Genomic DNA, 18,627 nt, shown 5'->3' with positions numbered 1-18,627 from the left:
ACTCGCCCTGGTAGTTTTGCAAACCTGAGTCTGATTTACACAGCTTCTTGTTTTGTTTTTTGTAAGGACTGAGTGTAGTCTTTACATTCCCTGGTCTGTTCTGCTATAGCAGGTGCTGCTTTTCGGTGTGTGCTGCCTTTTGAGCGGCTCTGGCATTAATGCCTAGATGTGTTTTCAAAAGGGCCTTTGGGGTGCAGGTGGGGTGTGCTCGGAGCCCCTGGGATTTCTGCGTGGGGGGTATGATAAAGCTACCAGCCAGGACTGCTCGGCTCTGAAGGGATAGGGTTGACGCTGTGGTGTTAAAAATATTCCTTAAAGTGTCAGAAAAAAGTGCTTGTTATTCAGGCAGTGTATCCGAGGCATAGCACTGTAGGGCCCTGTGAAACAAGTGGAGCTGACGAGCAGTTGCAGAGGGCCACGTGCAGCGTTTGCTAACAAATGCCTGTCACTGTGAGCACGCTGTGCCTGCTGGGCATGGCACCACCCACACCTTCCTGGGGTAATGCTCATGGAGAGGAGCACCGTGTGGCTCTCGGTGTCCCCTAAACCTCAGTGACCACCTCAGGGCTGGGGATATTTGGGGCAGCAGGCTGAGCCACCAGTTCAGTCTGCCCATAATGAAAGTTTCTCAGTGCCCTGTCAGCCCCAGGCTCTTGGTCAGCCGATTCCAAACCCTCATGAACCCGTGCCTGCGCTGCACTGCTGCCTGTCAATGTGATCTTCTTCCCATCTTCTCCAACTCGATACCCTGAGCTATAAAAATAATAATAAAAATAAATCTGCGTGGCACAAGTGTTCTGCACCTTGGTATGGATGGCTAGGATGCTTTGCTGTCTTTAGAAAGTTATTTTGCAACATTAGGTCATGTTAGTAGAAAATTCTGGGCTCCTGGGTCTCTGCCCTCCAGTATGAGAGAGAGGCCTCTTCTCGCAGATAACCACTGGCAGGACCAGAGGGAACGGCCTCAAGTTGCACCATGGCAGGTTCAGGTTGGCAGTGAGGAGACATTTCTGCTCAGAAAGAGCAGTCAGGCACTGGGGCAGGTTGCCCAGGGAGGTGGTGGAGTCACCGTCCCTGGGGGCGTTCAAGGAAAGGTTGGGCCTGGTGTGTGGGGACGTGGTGTAGTGGGTGACATGGGTGGTAGGGGAACGGTTGGACCAGTCTTGGAGGTTTTCTCCAACCTGATGATTCTGCTGGAAATGGCCCAACGCAGGTGGCCAAGGGCCTGGAGCTCCCCTCCTGTGAGGAGGGGCTGGGAGAGTTGGGCCTGCTCGGCCTGGGGACGAGGCGGCTCGGGGGGGGTCATCGGTGGCCCTCAGGACCTGAGGGGACGGAGCCAGCCTCCTGTCAGTGGTGCCCAGGGGCAGCGGGCCCAAAGTGGGACACAAGAGGTTCCCTGGAAACCCCAGGCAGCACAGCTGTGTGCAGGGGCTGGAGCCCTGGCACAGGCTGCCCAGAGGCTGTGGGGGCTCCTTGGGGATTTCCAAAAGCCGCCAGGACGTGGGCCTGGGCACCCTGCTCTGGGTGGGCCCAGAGCTCCCTTCCCACCGCAGCCATGCCGTGGTTGTGTGAAAATACAGATCTGCGGGTGCCAGATTTAGATGGTGTCTTACCATTAGATTGCATAGAAAATGAGATCTTAGAGGCAGCAAAAGAAGTTTGTTTTTTTTTCTAAGGTGCCTTTGTTGTGTTCCCTGGTAAGAAAATCCAGCGTTCACAATACCGCCTTAATTAACAAAGAAACGAGCATGTTTTTAACATTGGGAAGTAACATCTGATAATATTTGCTGTGTAGAATGGGTGTGGGGATTGGGTATTTTTAGCCACAGCTATTCAAGTTGTTTTGTTATGACCTTCTCTCCATACCCTTTTATAACATTTTCTTGTAAGTATTTGTAGTTGTTGCTTTTTTCAGCCAAAGATGTGTTGCTGGGGGGAGAAGAGGGTGTAGCAGCCTGTTTCTGGTAGGGGTGTGTGTCCGGTGCTAGATTCTTGGTGTCGAACAGGGTACGGTTTTAGCATAGGGTGCATCTTGGATGCTCTCAAGGGACCTTTCTCAAGGCAGAGGGTTGGCTGCAACAATTGTAAGATTGCCATCGCCTTCTTCTTAAAGTTCAGGCTCTGACTTGTGAGCTCTCAGCCTCTCTCAACAAGCTGAGTTTGGACAAGAAGTGTACGAGGTACTGGCCAGAGGAGCGGCATGCTGGCAGATGCTGTGCTGTAAGAATCCTAGAGGAAGTAGGGCGTAATGAAAGACAACCTAAATTTCAGGTGTCTGCAACGCTCTGGTCTACAGCTGACTGCTATAGGCTGCTCCATCCTTCTCCGTGCAGCTGAGTGGTTCAGGTCAGTGTGGCAGGCTCACTTTCCGTGCTGGCATCCCGTCTCTTGGGGACAGGACGGTCATGGCACTGTCTTGCACAGCTTTGGGTCGGGGTCCCTCCTGGCTGCAGCACCTAGCAGTGGGGCTGGAGCTGTGTCTGGCTCAGGCTGAGCCTGGGGAAGGGATGAAAATGGTATTTAAGAGGTTAATTGCTTATATCTTTTTTCTCAGTGCCAAAATCAGTGATGAGGATTTTCTGCTGATGGGCAGTAAATTAAATTAAGAAACCATTCCCCGAGCCAAGACTTTTTTTTTTTTGTCTGCAACAAGTGCTTTCATGCCATGGTGCATTTTTAATGACCACAAGCGTGCATGAAGCTGGGCTTAGAGCTGCTAGAAGTGGCAGCAGAGCACACTGAAGGTGTTGAGACCACACTCAGCCATTGGTCCAGCCTTGAGTCAGGAAAAAAACCCAAGTAGCTGCTCCCCAACACGCCAAGCGCGCTTTCTGCAGCTCGCTGGGGGGACAACACCGTGGGCAGGTATGATCGAGGTCTTCGCTAGGCGTTAGCTTGGGCTGTGATATCTGAGTGTTTCACGTCCTCAGTAACACTCAGACTTCTGGTGCCCTTCTGGGTTTTGGGACCTTAAACATGATACCCTGGTTGCTTTAAAAAAATATATTAAAAATAAAAAGTGACTGCGCGTGTTAATGCATTCAGTGCTTTTTCGGGAGCTGTGAGCTTGGCACCAGGGCCTAAGTTTTCATGTGACACCCGTGTTTAATTCTGAATCGCTCGCTGGCAGCATCGCGGTGGGCTCAGTGCATTTCTACGGTTGCTGAGTAAAAACCCAGCGGCAGCGGAGGCTTCACCCTGGTGGTTTTGGGGCGAGGTATGGTGATAAGGGGTCTGGCAGGAAGGAAGCACAGCGCATGGTAAAGAACAGAGAAGCTGACCTTGCGTGGGCAGAATCATGTCTGGAAATGGTCTCTTGCAGCAAGTCTGAGGGTTTGGTGCCTGATGGTGCGTGTGGTCCTGCTGGGATGGGCAGGCAGCGCGGGCTGTACCAGCTGAGAGCCACCTTGGTCCCAAATCCCCCACGGCTGCTGTTATCTGGGAGGGGATTCAGGCTGGGATTCTACCGCCAGCCCTCACTGAACGAGGAGGGAGGGGAGAAACAATCTGGAAAAGCAAATATTTTTGCGCTCGTGTTGAGCAACAGCGTGTGCTTTTGTTTTCTGTCAATGGAAGGAAGTGGGAGAAACGTGTCACAGCTTTAGTGCATCACAGGCTTCGCTGCTGCAAAAGAGATTGAGCACAGAGGATCAGAGATCAGGATCCGGGGCGTAATGCCTGTAAGGAAAAGATGCCTGGAGCAGCACTTGGGAAAGGCGCTGCTGGTGTTCAGCTGCAGCCGGGCTTCTGTCAGAAGCAGGTGCTGAAGGAAAAAGAGTAGAAATAGAGAGAATCTGAGCTGAAGCAGGGTGTTTGCCTTTGGTTATTTGAAACGTGAACATCTCTCGCGGCTGCTTTGCAGGCTAGCAGTGGAAAAGCTGTCCTGTGCATTGCACAAGTGCTGTGGCTTTCATCACCATGCTGAGTAACGCACTGCTGCCTGCACTGCTGTGCTGCCACAGGTGCCTGCATGTATGGTGCTCTGCCAAGTGGTTCCTGGGCACTCCTGGGGCTGCCGGGGTGGAGCATGGGCTTTGGGATGCTCTGTGGGACGGGGGCAGCAGGTGCGAAGCCTGAACGCTGCCACGCAGCTTCCTGCAGCCCTGTGGCTCTGGGCTGAGGCCCCTGCGGTGCTGCTGGGCTGGTGTGTGCTGGGCCTGGTGCTTGCGTGCCCTCCCAGCTGGGGCTTGGGGTATTTCTGCTCCTGGGCTGAGCGACAGGGGTGTCTGCGAGCAGGGAGCTGCAGTGAGAATCTAAGGCCTGGCACGCGTGGGGACAGGTGAGAGCCCGTGGCATTCGCAACTGCTACAAATAGGCAGCGGTGCAAAGCAGTCTGCAACAGTGAACTTTGATCTTGTAGAGATCAAAGAATTGGGAAAGTTTGTGCATGAAACAGTGACAAGAAACCAGTGTTTAACACCTTTACTGGTGCACTTCCTTCCTTGATCCTGATGTGAGCAAAGGCTGACGTGGGTACAGGAAAAATGAAGGCTGCTCCGGCCTGTCAACAGCTGATTTGTGTAGTCGAGGAGTTTTATTTAGCTTGCTTGCTGCTGCTGGGGAGCAGTCGTGGTGTCAAGGTGCTGGGTGCAAGCAGACGAGCTCCTCCTGTCCTGTACTTAGCCAGGACAAGGCTGCAGAGGCTGTGCTTCAGGGGCTGTGCGGGCTCCTCTGCCAGGCTGACAGCGGTGACGACAAGCAACCAGGCTCCCATTCGCTCTCTGGAAAAGTTCTTCCTGCTAGTGACTTGATGCTTGTTAAAAATAACGCGCACCATCTCCATGGTTCTCTATTCTGAGGCGTTATTTCAGGGCCTGCAGTCATGTTCTGACTCCGGTGAGCACCTTGTTCTTTGTATTTGCCCCGCTCTTTGCTTGAGGAAAGAATAAAAGCCATTTCTTTGCTCCTTTCCTTACCGAACCCCCCCTGCTGTGCTCAGGTACATGTTTCTTGACAACTTGCCTTTTCAGAGCAATTGTGTAGAGTGCCAAGTCCAGCTGCTCTTCAGGTAGGATGCGTTCAGCTCTCTCACGTTCAGATCATGGAGTATAAAGATGCCCATTCCCCAAACTCCAGTGGAAAATCATCATCCTGGTTCTTTGTAGCAATTAACCAAGTTAACAGACGTGCTTTAAGTGAAGCGTCTAACTGTTGCTTCTCCCGGCTGAATGTTAGGTGCACTAATTTTTAAAGTGCTTTTTCAAGTTCAGATCCAAACTCCTTTTTCTTCAGCTGAACACATCTTCAGACGAGTCAGACTGCGTCTGCTTTTTGCTGTCCTTTTGAAACCCCAGGTGATGCCTGATTTGGCTTCATTTGCTCCCAGGGGAGAACACCACGTGGACAAAAAGACTGCAATTCGGGACAAAAGCAACAAAAAGCAATTTCAGGACAGCCTTGCCCTAGCCGGTGCTGGGAGCTTCTTGCACTTCCTTCACGCTATCAGGGCAGGGCCCTGCTGCTGTCTTACAACTTATGGATTCCTGCGTGTTTTCCATGGGCCAGATTTTTAAGTTTTCTCTAATAGAAACGCCACGGAGCTAAATTGCCAGAAGTGACTGGGAAACGGCTGCGTCCCCAGGTGCTGTGGAACTTGGGCGAGGTGCTGGCAAAACTCCCAGTGCTTCCTGACGGCTCTGCCCATGGATGCCTGCCCGCGGGCTGTCCTCGGGCCCCCTCCTGCTGGGCACAGGACCAGGCGCTGAGCTCATGGGTAGGGCTCTTTCCCCAGAAACCAGGATGAATTCCTGCCCCGTCCCGCTGCTGTGATCATCATGGGAGGTTTCAAAACCAAGCGTGGGGAAGAAGCCGGGCTGGCGAGCCTGAGCTGCTGGTTCCTGCTGGCTTGGGATGGCCTGCGAGGAGAGGTGGGGGGGGGGAGGGGGGGGGGCTTGTGTAGTGGCTTGGTTGTGTGTGCCATGGATTGGTGAAGAAATGCAGAACATGGAACAGCTTGGTTGGAAGGGATCTGCAGAGATCCTCGTGTCCAGCTGCTAGGCGTAGGGTAGGAAGGAGGTAAGGTTTGGGGCATTTCATCCTTGTAAGGAGTGCTTGGATGTGCTGCTACAATTCCATATGAATCTCCACTGCTCAGTGTCCCCCAGCAAGCACTGGGAGTGCTCCCACACATCCTGGCCCAGCAGAGTGCTGTCAGTCCCTGGCTCTTGCAGTTGTCCCTGTCCCCACCAAGTGTCCCCTGCAGACCTCTCTGCAGCAGCGCGGTCTGAACCACCTTTGCCGAGCCCTTCAAGGATGATTAAAAGGCAGTCAGGAAATAATTAGGAAGTACCCAGGGAGCAGTGGCACCCCAGAGCAGCGATGGGGCTGTGCTTGGTGCTGTGGGCTCAGCCCCTGGTTTGGGGAGCCCTGGTTCAGCTGCTGCTGATCGCCTGCAGCTGGAGCCCTGCGGTGCACGCAGTGGGGTTTTGCTTATGGCTGGAGTTTGCATCCTCTTCCACACTTACCAGCCCACCTGTATGCCTGCTCATCGCTCCCCCGAGCACTGTTTTGTTGCATTTAACTCATGTTGCAGTAACGTTTTTGACTTCTGAACATCAGCAGCCCTTCCTTTGCCGTGGCTGCAGAGCCGTGTGGCCGCCCCTCGTCGCGCGGGCTCAGCGGATCCATTTTTAGCGCCAACCCTGCGCTCTGTGTCGACCCTGGTGAAGTGCTAACAGCCCTGTGAATCGCAAGTAGTACTTTGGAGCCCTGACCAAATCACCCAGATGTTGATTTCAACACCATAAAAAAAAATAAGGCTTTATTTTTACATCGACTCCTAAGCTGGTGAGCTGCCTCTAACAGCATGTCCTACCCCATCCCCGCTGTTTCGTAAGCTCGAGGCTGCTGCTAGTACTGCGTGTGCCGTGAGTCTGCCCCTCCAGTTGGGTTTTATAAACATGTTTTCCACAAAGGGAAGAGGGGAGGCTTCTTGTGTGGATGCTTTCCTCCAAGGGAACATAACCATTGCGTTTTCTTGTTTATCTGAAATGGTGCTTTTGCACAAAATAGCAGAAATTCCTGCGAGCTTTCAGTTCGGGTAATTTTAGGAATTATCAACAGAAAGGAAGGGAAAGGTTATGTTGTAATTAAAAAAAGATTGCTTTAGTGCTCCTTAAAATGCTGTGTGTCCCAATGCTGCACTGCAAAGTCGTAAAAGATCGCGGAGCTTGGGGAGGCGTTTTCCCAGTGCTGGATCAGACACTTCTTGTTTCCCTGGGGTTTTCTGTTGCTTGGTGTGATTGCTTGGGGCTTCAGTAGTAGAAAGTTAACAACAGTTGGCACTTTAGCGTCTGGAGATGCTGTTTGAAGGTGGTGGAAGTCCAAGGAACTGGCAGCATCGTGGTCACGGAGCGTCCTGGCACGGGCTGCCACATACAGATGGGTTCGGAGGCTGTGCCACCTGCTCAAACCCATTAGGCTGCTTGAAGGAATGAGGGCAGCACTGGGAGAACCTCACTTAAAATCCTGATTTTCCTAGGGGCACGGGCATTGGTCTGGGTCACGGTAACAGCTCAAGCCACTTCTCCTAAAAGTGGAGAGCAGCCAGGGGCTTTGGCAAGGGGTGGGAGACCCCCGCAGTCGGCGCAGTCTGTCTGTAACTGAGCTGAGCTGACTGCAACTTAGGAACCATCGGCCTCAGTGCCTATTTTGGGCGACTTTTCCAGAGGCGAGCTGTACCGCACTGTTAGTGGATTTTTCATTTCCTACCTATTTATCCTATTTGTCCCAGTGCCTCGACATAATGGGACATTTGTTATTTCCTTGTTCATGTTTCACGGTCCCTCTGTGCCAAGGAGAGCACGGGCTGCTGGCAGCGCGGTCACTGGCTTCTGTGTGCTGCTTGTTCCCGTATCCTTTGCTAAGGACCCTCTCCAGCTCTCGTGGTGCCAAGGGGAAATCTGAATCTGCCCAGGCCGTGGGCCCTTGTCCTTCACATCAGACGAGCCTGTGGTCTGGCAGATCCTTCCCAGAGCATCTGAGGGCCGCTATTCCCCTGTTCAGCGGGGTTGAAGCGTTGTCTCGCCGCCCAGCCTGGATTCTCGCTCAGCACTCGCAGTGCAGCCGCCTCCGGGTCGTTTTATCCTGGTGCTGGATCTCCCTTTGGAGTTTGCCTGGCTGGCTGCTGAGGTCCAACCACGCTTCCGTGCTTGGAAGCAGCGCTTGGGTTTGTCCTGCCTGCTCCACAATGGAGTGGAGAGCGATCATCGCCGTGTCTTCCCGTGGCTTGCTGGTAAAGAAATGTAAGCTGCTCTTCCAGCCTGAAGCAACCAGAAGGAGTCAGTTCTTGAACTCTGTGTTTATCCTGTTCCTTTCCAGCACCGTGCATCATCCAAAAGAGTTTTGTTTTTTTTTTCCGTCTTTCTCGCCTTTTTATAGACACTGGAATGGAGGAAGGGGGGAACACGGAGTAAAGAGAAAATAAGTCTTCAATTCCCAAAGCAGCATGTGGACTTTTGCACTTCCCAGTTTACTTCTCTCCTTTTTTTTTTTTTTTTTTTAGTGAGGTCAAGGAGAAATCATTTAAATAGTGAAGCTTAACAACAACAAAAAACATAACTCATTCATCTTCCTTTATTGTCGTCTGCAGAAGACGAGTTCCTAGCAGAAAGAGCCTAAAGCAAATGTTTAGATTTTTTTGTTGTTTTAAAGTTGTTTTTTTATTCCCTGTGAGGTCTAAAAATAGAAGCTGCTGAGGAATTGTTTGCAGACCCGCAGTTCTGCTCGAGGGCTTCAGCTCACATCTGAAGCTGTGGCTTTTGGCATCGCAGCGGTTGCTCTTTGCAGAAGCACCGAAGCTGCTCTGCTGTAGTGCGAGTAGGGAGGAGCTGCTGTCAGAGCCTCCTCACCAGCCCTCCTTCTCCTCCCTGCTTCTCCCCTCCTGCCTCAGCCCAGGTCAGAAAGCCTCCACCTGAGCCCCAGGGCACGCCACGGTGAATTTGCCTGAAAATGAGAGCGAAACGTAAGTGCTGGGAGCACGAGGAGGACGGTGGGGAGGAGGCTGAGGTTGCACTTGCTGCCACGCAGGGTGTTAGCCCTGAGGGGGGTGGATAGTGTGGAAACGCAGCCTCACCTTTAAGTGTTTCTGTAAGGAAAAGGCTTGGCCCCTATGTTTGCATCTCACCGCATGCCGTAGTCTGGTGATACTTGCAGCAAAGTGTCGTCCTCATGCCCACAGCTTTCCACTGTGCTTTGCAAACCTGATGTAAATTGGGGGGACAGAGGAAAATGTGAGCAATTTGCGTTACAACGTGTGCAAGGATGTTATGGGGTACTCAAGGACAACGTTATAGGTACCATAGTCTGTGCTACAGGTTACTCAGTGCTCATGGTGTCCGCCTCAGCAAGGAACACGTGGGAAGCCGCCTGCCCCTGGGGGCTCTGAGGCGCTGTGCTGGGGGGGTGACGGCAAAGGAATGGGAGGGAAAGTGCATCACGAGTGCTCTGGGGTGAGGCCGGGTGGGACTGTTGCTGAAGCAGTTTCTCAGGGTGGAATTGAGCCGTGCTTCCCCTGGCGGGCACACGCGCATGGTTCCCCGCTCATTTCTAACAGCAGCATCACGCTTCGGAGCCAAGTCTCCTGTCACACTTGTGCAACCAGGGCGTTACTTCTGTGGGCTGCTTGAGGTGAGAATTAAAAATTTGTTTGAGAGAGGAAAATCCCCTCCCCAGACCATCCTGGCGCAGCAGAGGCGATGTTGGAGCTGTGGCCGCAGGACTCCGTAGGCTGATCTGCTGCAGGACGTCGGCTTTGTCCTGGGAAGGCTTCTCACCAGCCGAAACACTGCTCGGCTTCGGCATCCAAAGCCACGGGATATGCTCACGGCCCTCAAAGTCACTTGCACAACATGCACATGCCCACACGTTGCAGAGTGCAGGCTGACAGCCTTCGTGTCTTTGTTTTCGCTTTGTCGCTGCTAAAATTTGGAAGAAATACCAGTTCTTGAGGCTGTCACTACAGCTCCACGTTGGGCACCGTCTTTTGAATTGCTTTTATCTGCTTGGATGTGTTGGGTAGAAACTGAACGTGCTGGGACGGAGCTCAGCCAACCCCAGCTCTCCAGCCCCGGGGTAGGGCACGGAGCATCCTCTGCTGGCTGTGCCTCAGGCAGCCTGTCCGCTGGTGCAAAATTGTCATGGGCTCTGAGGAGTGCCGGGGACGGAAAGCTCACCGACTCCTTGCTTCCTTCGCAGTGACTTCGTGGGAAGAGCGAGCCCGCGTGTGGAGAGCCTCCCAGCCTGCCTCTTCTCCCAGCCGCTGGCGCTGAGCTGCGGCACCGCGGGGCCGCCAAGGACAGAGCTGCAGTGAGCGGGGGGCCTGAGCCAGGCCCAGGGACCCGGCGTGCCCCGGGATTCGTTGCGCCCCACGGCGGAGACGTCTGCTCCGGGTGAGGAAGGCTCGCGGCCGGTTAGATGCCCGAAGGGGAGAGCACAGCTCCGGCTGAACGGATGCATCTCGGCACCTGATAGCAGGCTCAGGTAAGGGCATGCTGCTGGGCACCGGGTCACGTTGCCACGCCTGTTCTGTAACATGTCTGCCATGCAGAATCTGTAGGCAGTCATTTCCAAGGACCCTTGGGACAGTTGAAACATTAATCCTGCAGTTCAGCTGGTTTAGTGCTCCTTATGCTATTTAAGACAAAAAAGCACGTCTGCGTACTCTTGGGTTTGTCGTAGTCAAGGAAATAAACATGCACATGGGATCTGCTGGATGTTGGTTCGTTCTGCCTGCTAGCAGTTTCATTCCTGAAGCTGTTATTCACTCTGTCAGTGGAGGTCTGATTTCCTTTCCTGCGGCCCGTCTGTAGCCGAGCGCCACTTTTGGAGTGAGTATCAAAGCCAGGGGCTGAGGCTGCCTAAAGCCATGGTTAGGGGACCGGGACGGTTTGTTTGGGTTGAAATCTCTAGCAAAACCACCAGGCGGCTGTGACTGGAGGTCCTACAGCTCGACATCCGCTGTTGTCACCATCAGTTGTTGAGCAGAGAGAGGGACCTGGGTCCTGCCAAGTGAGGATGTCAGGGTGCAGCCCGGAGCGTGCCGAGCCGCCCCAGCCAGGGAGAGCTGTGGGCTCCTGCTGCTTGCCCCCTCAGTGCCTACAGCTGGCTGCGAGTGCTCTGAAGCACACTGAGGTGCCTGTCCGTGGGCTTGAATAAACCCTCCCGGGGGATTTGTAGCGCTCTGTCGCCTGTTTCTTCTGAGCTGCTCCTCCACAGGGCTGTGGGGCGGCTCTGCAGGGCTGCACTTGAGTGCCAGCACTGCTTGTGGCCGCTGTGCCCGGGGCATTGCGGCCTGGGGACACCGGGGGCTCAGCTCTGGGAGGTGTCCTGGGACAAACAGCTGGAGCTCAGCTCCCCTAGGCACGTTCCCCGCAGGGAAATGGCAGGGCCTGGCTCGTATCGGAGGCAGCTAAAGGTTTAAAGTAGCTAAAGCGTGCTTTTAAAATAGAAGGCGAAACAGGAACAGAGGCGTGCTTAGTTTCGATGGCAGTGGATGTGGTCGCCAGTATGTACCTTGGTGACTTTATTCCACAGTAGCTTCAGTCTGATGCAAACTAGCGCAGTATTTAAGAACAGTGTGGCAACACTTGCTTGATTCACTACGTTTTTTCCCCTTATGGCAGTCTGTAGAGGTTATTTGGGCACATTCAGGGCTCCAACACACCTTTAGCCCAAACTCATTTCTTCTTCAGGGCAATAGTTATCAGTGCCTTGCTGCTCAGAGAGGCAGCCAGCCTTAAAATCCCCGTCCTCATGGGCTCGGGTGCAGCTGGGCAGCGCTGAATTGCGCTTCTGCAACAGCTGCAGCAAACGTGGAGGCTCTGAGTGCTTTGCCCTGGGGTGTGCTGAGGAGGGGTGCAGGCGGCTGGGATGGCTCCGCTTGGGGAGGGACCTGGAGATTTTGCAATTTGGCTGCGTGCCTGTGTCGTGCTTGCCTTTAATTTGCTGTAACTGGTGGGCGCAGCGCAGACAGAGAAGAAACCAAAACACAGAGGCTGTAATCTCGAGCGCGCTGAGTGGCTGCTTCCCTGCAGGATGAAATATTGGCAAATTGCTTTGCAGAACATCCGCGAGTCCGGTCCAGCGGTGAGAACGTGATGCTGTGCTTACTGAAAAGGGGATTTACTGGCATGTTCCCTCGAAAGCCTTCATGCCAGGTTATTACAGACCTACTGTCCAGCAGAAGGGTGAGGGCAACGGTGAGCACAGCCCGCACTGGTGCAGCACGGCAGTTTAAAATCTGCACGTCTGTAAAAAGCTGGTATTTTCCTTGTAAGAAGGCTGAGAGAAAACTGAAAAGTCAGCAGCTGTGGCTCAGGAGGGATTTGGCTGCTGGGAGGCTGAAGAGCAAGAGCTGAGGTGACAGGGCTCGCTCTCCTAAAAGCCAGCTTCCCTCAGGCCAGTTTGTTTGGTGCTGCCCTACAGCAGCGCCATGGAGGTTCAAGGGCTACTTTAAAGGCAAGGAATGCAGAGCGTGGATTTAGGTACCCCACTTTCCCTAAGTATTTACTGTTACGTATGATAACGATTTTATGGGACAAAAAAAAATAATAATAATTAAATCTGTGACTTCTTAGGGAATAAACTTGACTTAAAGATGAGTGTTTGCACACAGTCGTGGATGTTTGATGCTGACGCCTTCATGCTGCTGCCAACACTTGAAATCCCACACGGTGAATTAGTATCAGGAAAGTTGTTCTCATCTAGGGAAAACCTCGATGTTTTGTGAAGAGTTTGCATTTGCTCACGGCTAGGTAGGTAATCGGTGTGGGCAGGCAGTACCGCGCGTTTTCACGGAGCATCCTTTTTGCTTGCTGTTACTGGGGTTAGTTCTTCATCCCTTAAAGCGTAAACCGGGAGCTGCACATTTTGTGGGCGATGGCAGACTGTGGGTTTTTTCTTCTACTCATTATTTTTAAAAGGAACTACTTGAGAACTCTGTTTGTTAGTTAAATTCCGTGGCTTGAGGCTTTGTTGCTTGTATCACAGCAGAATCATCTAATACCCGAACTGTTGATGCATTCTTACCGTTCCTGTTCATGGCTGCTCCGCAATGTGGGATTGTCACCAAAAAAAAAAAAATAAAATAAAAGGAAAATACAGTGCCCACAGGAGAAAACTGGGCAGCTGGAGAGAGCCACTGGAGTTGTGTATTTAGGGGAAAAAAAGAAGTCCTAAGCCTGGTGCATGTGAGCGGAGAAGCGAGGTAAGTACGGGCTGGAGCTGATTGAACCTGTGTTGTTGGTTGGGGTTTGGAGCCAGGCAGCCAGCTCTTACCCCGGTGCCATTTCTGTGATGTGAGGGCATTTTCTATGTTTGTTCTGGTTTCCTTCAAACAAAACAGTCACTGCTGGCTCTTCCATGGAGATTTCGGGGGGTGGCAGCTGGCCTTGTCCACCAGCACCCCCTATGCTGGCTGCACAAATGGGCGGCCAAGCAAAAGCGAGCGCAGCTCTGCCTTGCCCCATTGCCATCAACCTTCTTGTCTGCCTTGGAGTTGTCTTCTAAATTCGGGTTGTCGAGCAGCAGAAAGAACCAGCATGCGTGTTCCAGGCAGGAGATGCAAAACGGGCTACTTTGCATTAGTCTGGGGCTCCTGGGAGGCTTTCACGTAGGCTGAGGACAAAAGAAATGTGGTCTTGCTGCGTTCTTCTGCTGTGGGAACCCTCCGTTGTCACCAAGTAGCTCTTCCTCTGGTTATTCTCTTACAGCATGAGGTTAGAGACAGAATAATTTCCACTTCGTAAACACCTTGCATGTTTAATTTGACACAGTTTATTTTTCCCTCCAGCCTGCAGAAGGTTTGTATTTTTAGCAGCACCTGAAGGGTCTCATTTCTTCAGCCTCCTTACAATCGGAAAATGATGTAAGGAGGGGTCAGGAAAGCAAATTTGCCTCTGATTAAACTTCTCAGAAGAAAGCCACAGGAAGGAGAAGATGAAGATATGACAGAGGACACAGTGAGGCTGCCACTCAGACCTTGCGTCGTGAAAAAACAAAGCCACAACTAACACGCGTTAAGCAAAAGCCAGGGGAGCAATTTAAGTAAGATCCGTGGCTCCGAAGAGTAGAACAACGTGCAGTTTAATGTATTTGTCCTTGCTCTGTTCTGGTTGGGGAGTAAATAACAGGGACATTCCCTTCCTGCTGTGAATTGAAAGAGTTTGCTCTTTGAGGAGCCTCAGCCAGCTCAGTCCTACACCCAGAGGGGACTGAGGTGCTTCCTCGGGGGAGGTCAGGGCAGCTCCAGGGTTCCCGCTCATTTGCAGTGACAGCATAGAGTGAACAAGTGGGATTTGCTTTGGGGTTGTAGAGGTGAGCTGGTCTGTCTTCATTTCAGAAAGCAGCAATCTTTCCTACTTGCCTTCCCTCTTACTTATAGCGCTTCTGACATTGAGTGGCCAATTCAAACGTTGCTCATCAGCCTCAATGCTGTCCATTGGTCCCTGGGTGTCCTCAAATTAACGTGGGCAAATAGAAAAGGATGTTTTTAACTGATCTGCTCAGTAAAAATGAGGTGGGTAGGGCTTTTCTTCTGACCCTGCAGCTGGTTAGGATTCGCTATGTGCTGTTTTCCCATAACAGATCCCACATGAAGCTCCGTGCTTCAAGCCCTACGAGAGATCTCTGGACTGTGTTATTAAAGCCGTTCAGCTTTCAGATGTTCTGGGTAAATCACTGGATGATTCATTGTGTGGCAGCGGGGGAAATAGTTTAAGGTTGTGGTGGCTCTTAACAGTTTTTTCCCCCGCCCTGCCAAATCTTTTTACAGCAGGCAAAGTCTCCTCGGAGCAAGCATAAGCAGCCTGACTTTCTAACAAACTATTCGAAGAGGTTTTGTCCTCATAAGCGTTCAGAAATGGCCAAACTCTGAGCAATTTGTAAAACCCCGTTAGAGCTGAATTCCCTCCCTCCTCTTGAAACGCAAACTTCCCATCTGGGACCTGTGGAGACGTGGCCACGCGGGCGGTAACGCGATGTGACTGCCCGCTGCTTGTCCCCCCGCTGCGAGCAGGGTTCACGCCTCACGGCAGAAGCATGGGGAGCACTTGAAAAAAATAATAATAAGGGATAAGAACTGAACGCTGCAGGAAGGGGAGCACGGGGAAGCTACCAGCAGATGGAAAGCTCCGGGACTGGCTGGAGTTTGCCCGGTTACAAAGTGGTTGGGAACGTGCTCCGTGGGCTGGGGGTGTCCCCCGTGGGCTGGGGGTGTCCCCGCTGCCTCCTCCCTGCCCAGGGACAGGGTGGCTCCTGGAGCCCGAAGGTGTGGGTGGCATTGCTTGCAGCGCTCTGGCACCTTGCCTGCTCGGGGAGGTGACGTGGCCGTCTTGGCTGGGCCGTTCACGGCGCTGCGTGCAGTGGGGCAGCTCCTGAGCTCTCCCAAGAGGAGGAGGATGAGGTGGAGCTGCTCTTGCCTTCTCCTCCAGGCTCAGCTTTGGTCAGCGGGAGGATGCTCCCGTGGGCCTGTACAAGGAGATGCGTTTGACGACCGAGCCCCACATCGATCACAAAGCAGGTGGGGGCTCTGTGCTCACCTCGCTGCCCCGTTGCCCTTCTCGTAGGGATGTGTGTGGGTGCTGATGGCCCAGAGGCCGGTTTATCGTGTGCACACATCAACCAGCACAGGCAAACATTTCTCCTTTTAGCGCTGCCTTTGATGTTGAGTCAGCCTTCAGATGCCCCTACCGCTCTGGTGGCTTCACACCCAGGGCTGAGGGCAAGAGCTGGGCGTTTTGCTCTCATCCCAGCTGGCGTGCGACCGCGTGGCGCGGGGGCTCTGCGGTAAGCATGGCTGGCTCCCACATCTCCATTTTAAAAATTTTAAAAGCTTGGTGCCTTTCCTACAGGCACGTGTGCGCCTGGAACAAAGGCGCAGCGTCTCATCCTCCAGCCGGCTTTGCAGACAAAGCTCCCACTTGCTCAAATTCAGTTGCTCCCCGTGCGGAGCGAGGAGCTGGCAGGCGTGCTGGGTGCATGCAAGCTCCACGCATGCTTTGTACGGAGGCTTTTCAATCTCAGCCTAATTTTAGCTTTGGGATAGGGCTGGAAGCTGAAGTTGTCAGCAAAGCTTTTTCTTATTAGCACTTGCCTAAAATATTTCCCATGCTGTGTACACATTTACTTATCTCCCCTCTTTTTTTTTTTTTTTCCCTCTGCCTTACAGCTTCTGACATGAAGAAAGACATAGACACTTTAATAACCCAGGAAAAAGCGGAGATCGTCGCCAAGTATGAGAAGGTACCAAGCTCGTCCTTTCCCCCAGCAATAAGGCTGCAGCTATTTAATCAGGTGGTCAAGCAGGGGTAACCAAAGCGTCTCCACCATAACCAGTCTCTCCCTGCCCGCACATCCCCTCTCATGTTGTCCCCAGATTTCCTCGTGGATCCCATCCTCTGGCTCAGGCCATAGTTTGAAAGGTGCTGGGCTTCCAGTGCTTTGGTGCCCCCTAAAACCAAGCTGCCCCGTGCCCATCAGCACCGAGGTACACCCCCATGAAGCTGAGTGGTGCAGATTTTTCTCATGTTTGCGTTGTGTTTCCCTCCTTAGAGCAGGTTTTAGTCTCCAGGCCTGTTGCTCTGTGCTCGCGTTGGGGCTGGGGGGAGCGGGGTGTGGGCACCGGGGTATTCCTGCTGCTGGGGGTGGCTCACGGGCATCCCTTCTGCTCCCAGGGCAGGCAGGAGGGAGCCGAGATTGACCCGTGGGAAGATGCCGACTTCACGCTCTACAAAGTCACCGACCGCTTTGGGTTCCTGCAGTAAGTCCTGCGCTCCTGCGGGGTGCCCTGGCTCCGGGCTGCTCTGTGCCTTGGCTCCAGCAGCCCCAGATGCTGGAGGAGAGGCTGGGGGCATCTCCTCCCTCAGCCACCCGGGGGGGGGAAACACGCTGCTTTGAGTCTGCTGCAAGGCAACGTTCAGAGCCCTCCAAAACTGCCTCAAAATGCTCATGGGGACCTTCATGAGCGAAACAAAACAAAAGGTTTTGAGATAACCACTCAGTAGGAAAGGTATTTTTTTATTATTTTTTTTTAAAGGTGGGGGGTGTCAGGATGTCCTGATGTCCTTTTCCTTGCTGTCCTCTTTGGGGAAGAGTGGTTTCCCATCACCTGGTGTCAGGAGCTGCAGGCTGCTGCTCACGCACCTCCTTGGAGGCCTGTGGCATTTGTTTGAAGGAGATCATCCTGTGTTCGCCCCTGCTGCTGCAGGGCTGTGTAGGAAGAGAAGAGATATCTGATCATTCTTCCTTCCCTGAGGAAATCCTTGCTCTAAGCAGGGCACAAAGGGATTAAATGCACACCGCTTGGCTGGGAAGAATGTTTAAAGAGCGACTTTTCTTTCAGATGTACAACAAAAGTAAGAGCAGTGGCTGTTCTGGCTGCAGCAGGGGGGATTCAAAGCACTTGCTGTTCAAAATTCCCCTGCTTTTTTTAATGGATGCCCAAGTGTGCACAGGGTTTCCAGCAGTATCCGTGCTTGATATCCCCCAAGCAGCTCCCACGGAGTTTTGGCTGGTGCCTTGGGCGGGCTGTGGCCCAGAGGGGCAGCTGCAGGACAGGCACCAAGCCCTGGAGCCGCGTGGCTCCCTGCAGAGGGACCCGCAGCATGCTGTGCTCCTTGCCCTGCTCGCCCCCGGGCTAACCTTGTCACCCCTTGCTTTTCCAGCGAGCAGGAGCTGCCGACCCGCACCGCCTTGGAGGAGAAGGTGAGAGCTGTCGGGTTTGCTGATGTGGTTCTCAGATCCTTGTCAGCCTGCTTTTAGGGAAACGAATGTGCAAGTGAGAGTGCAACAAGCAGGGGGGGGCACTCTGCATGCTGCAGCTCCAGGACCGCTTGTTGGAGCTTTTATTTGTAGTGTCAGGCACCTCTTTTCCTCCACGCTGCAGTGAAATCTCACACTTTAAAGCACATTTTGCACATTTTTTCCTCCTGGGAAAAGCTTCTCTCGATTGGGCTGCGGTATGGCACTGAATGGCTGCAGCTTAGAAAGGGACTGAAGGCACGGGGGAAGACCACAGAGGTTGTGGGTAACCCTGCTCCATCCTCCTGTGCCCCGAGCTGGCAGCACATCCTCCTACAGGGACACGGGGCTGCTTGCAGAAAGAAAGCCATTTTATTCTGAGACAGAGCCGAGCCTCCCTGGGCACCGTGCCACAGCTGCAGGAGGTTAAAGCTCACCTGGAAAGCGGAGGTGTCGGTGGGAGCTTGGGTTGTGAGCGGGCTTTTGTGGCCAGTAACAGCTCTTTGCTTCGGTTCATCTAATAAAATACCTTGCCTCCGAGGGACTGGTTTGGGGTCTGGTTTATGGATGTTTGGCTTCTCCGTTGGGATTCTGCTAGCTGGGACTAAAGCATGTCATGTCCACCTGCCTTCTGGCAGAGGTGATGCAGAATGGTCCAAGGCTCGCTGAACCCAGAAGGATTTTGTTGTCGAGGGATGCTCCTCTTGGAAATGCTTTCTGTCTGCCAAGCCTGCGCCTCTCCTTGTTTACACACTGCGTTTTTAATGGCCGTGGGTTGAAATTGCCAGCTCTTGCAAACACCTCTGGATTATTCCTGGCCCCAGCAAAAGGTGTTTACACGTAGCTGAATGCAAAGTTCAGCTGTGAGAAATTTCAAACTAAAGAGAATGA

General features: G+C 53.0%; 1 protein-coding gene across 12 annotated transcripts in view; it reads left to right on the top strand.

Moving 5' to 3' along the window:
• LOC311438135 (uncharacterized protein) overlaps positions 1 to 18,627 on the top strand; it is a 75,664-nt gene that overhangs the window by 36,445 nt on the left and 20,592 nt on the right. For 11 of the 12 annotated variants that reach the window (XM_084522233.1, XM_084522243.1, XM_084522242.1 and 8 more), the window contains 4 exons: positions 10,195 to 10,479; positions 16,166 to 16,239; positions 16,671 to 16,756; positions 17,661 to 17,700. In XM_084522233.1, coding sequence (XP_084378359.1) covers positions 16,174 to 16,239; positions 16,671 to 16,756; positions 17,661 to 17,700 — 192 coding nt within the window. In that variant the 5' untranslated portion in view covers positions 10,195 to 10,479; positions 16,166 to 16,173. Of the gene's footprint in view, positions 1 to 8,784; positions 8,963 to 10,194; positions 10,480 to 16,165; positions 16,240 to 16,670; positions 16,757 to 17,660; positions 17,701 to 18,627 lie in introns of those variants that run through there. The other variant, XM_084522240.1, reaches the window with a different exon arrangement.

The sequence above is a fragment of the Aythya ferina genome (assembly GCF_964211825.1).
Source record: "Aythya ferina genome assembly, chromosome: 5".
Lineage (NCBI taxonomy): Eukaryota > Metazoa > Chordata > Aves > Anseriformes > Anatidae > Aythya > Aythya ferina.
Note: the sequence above shows the minus strand (reverse complement) of the source record. Positions and strands in the feature narration are given on the sequence as shown.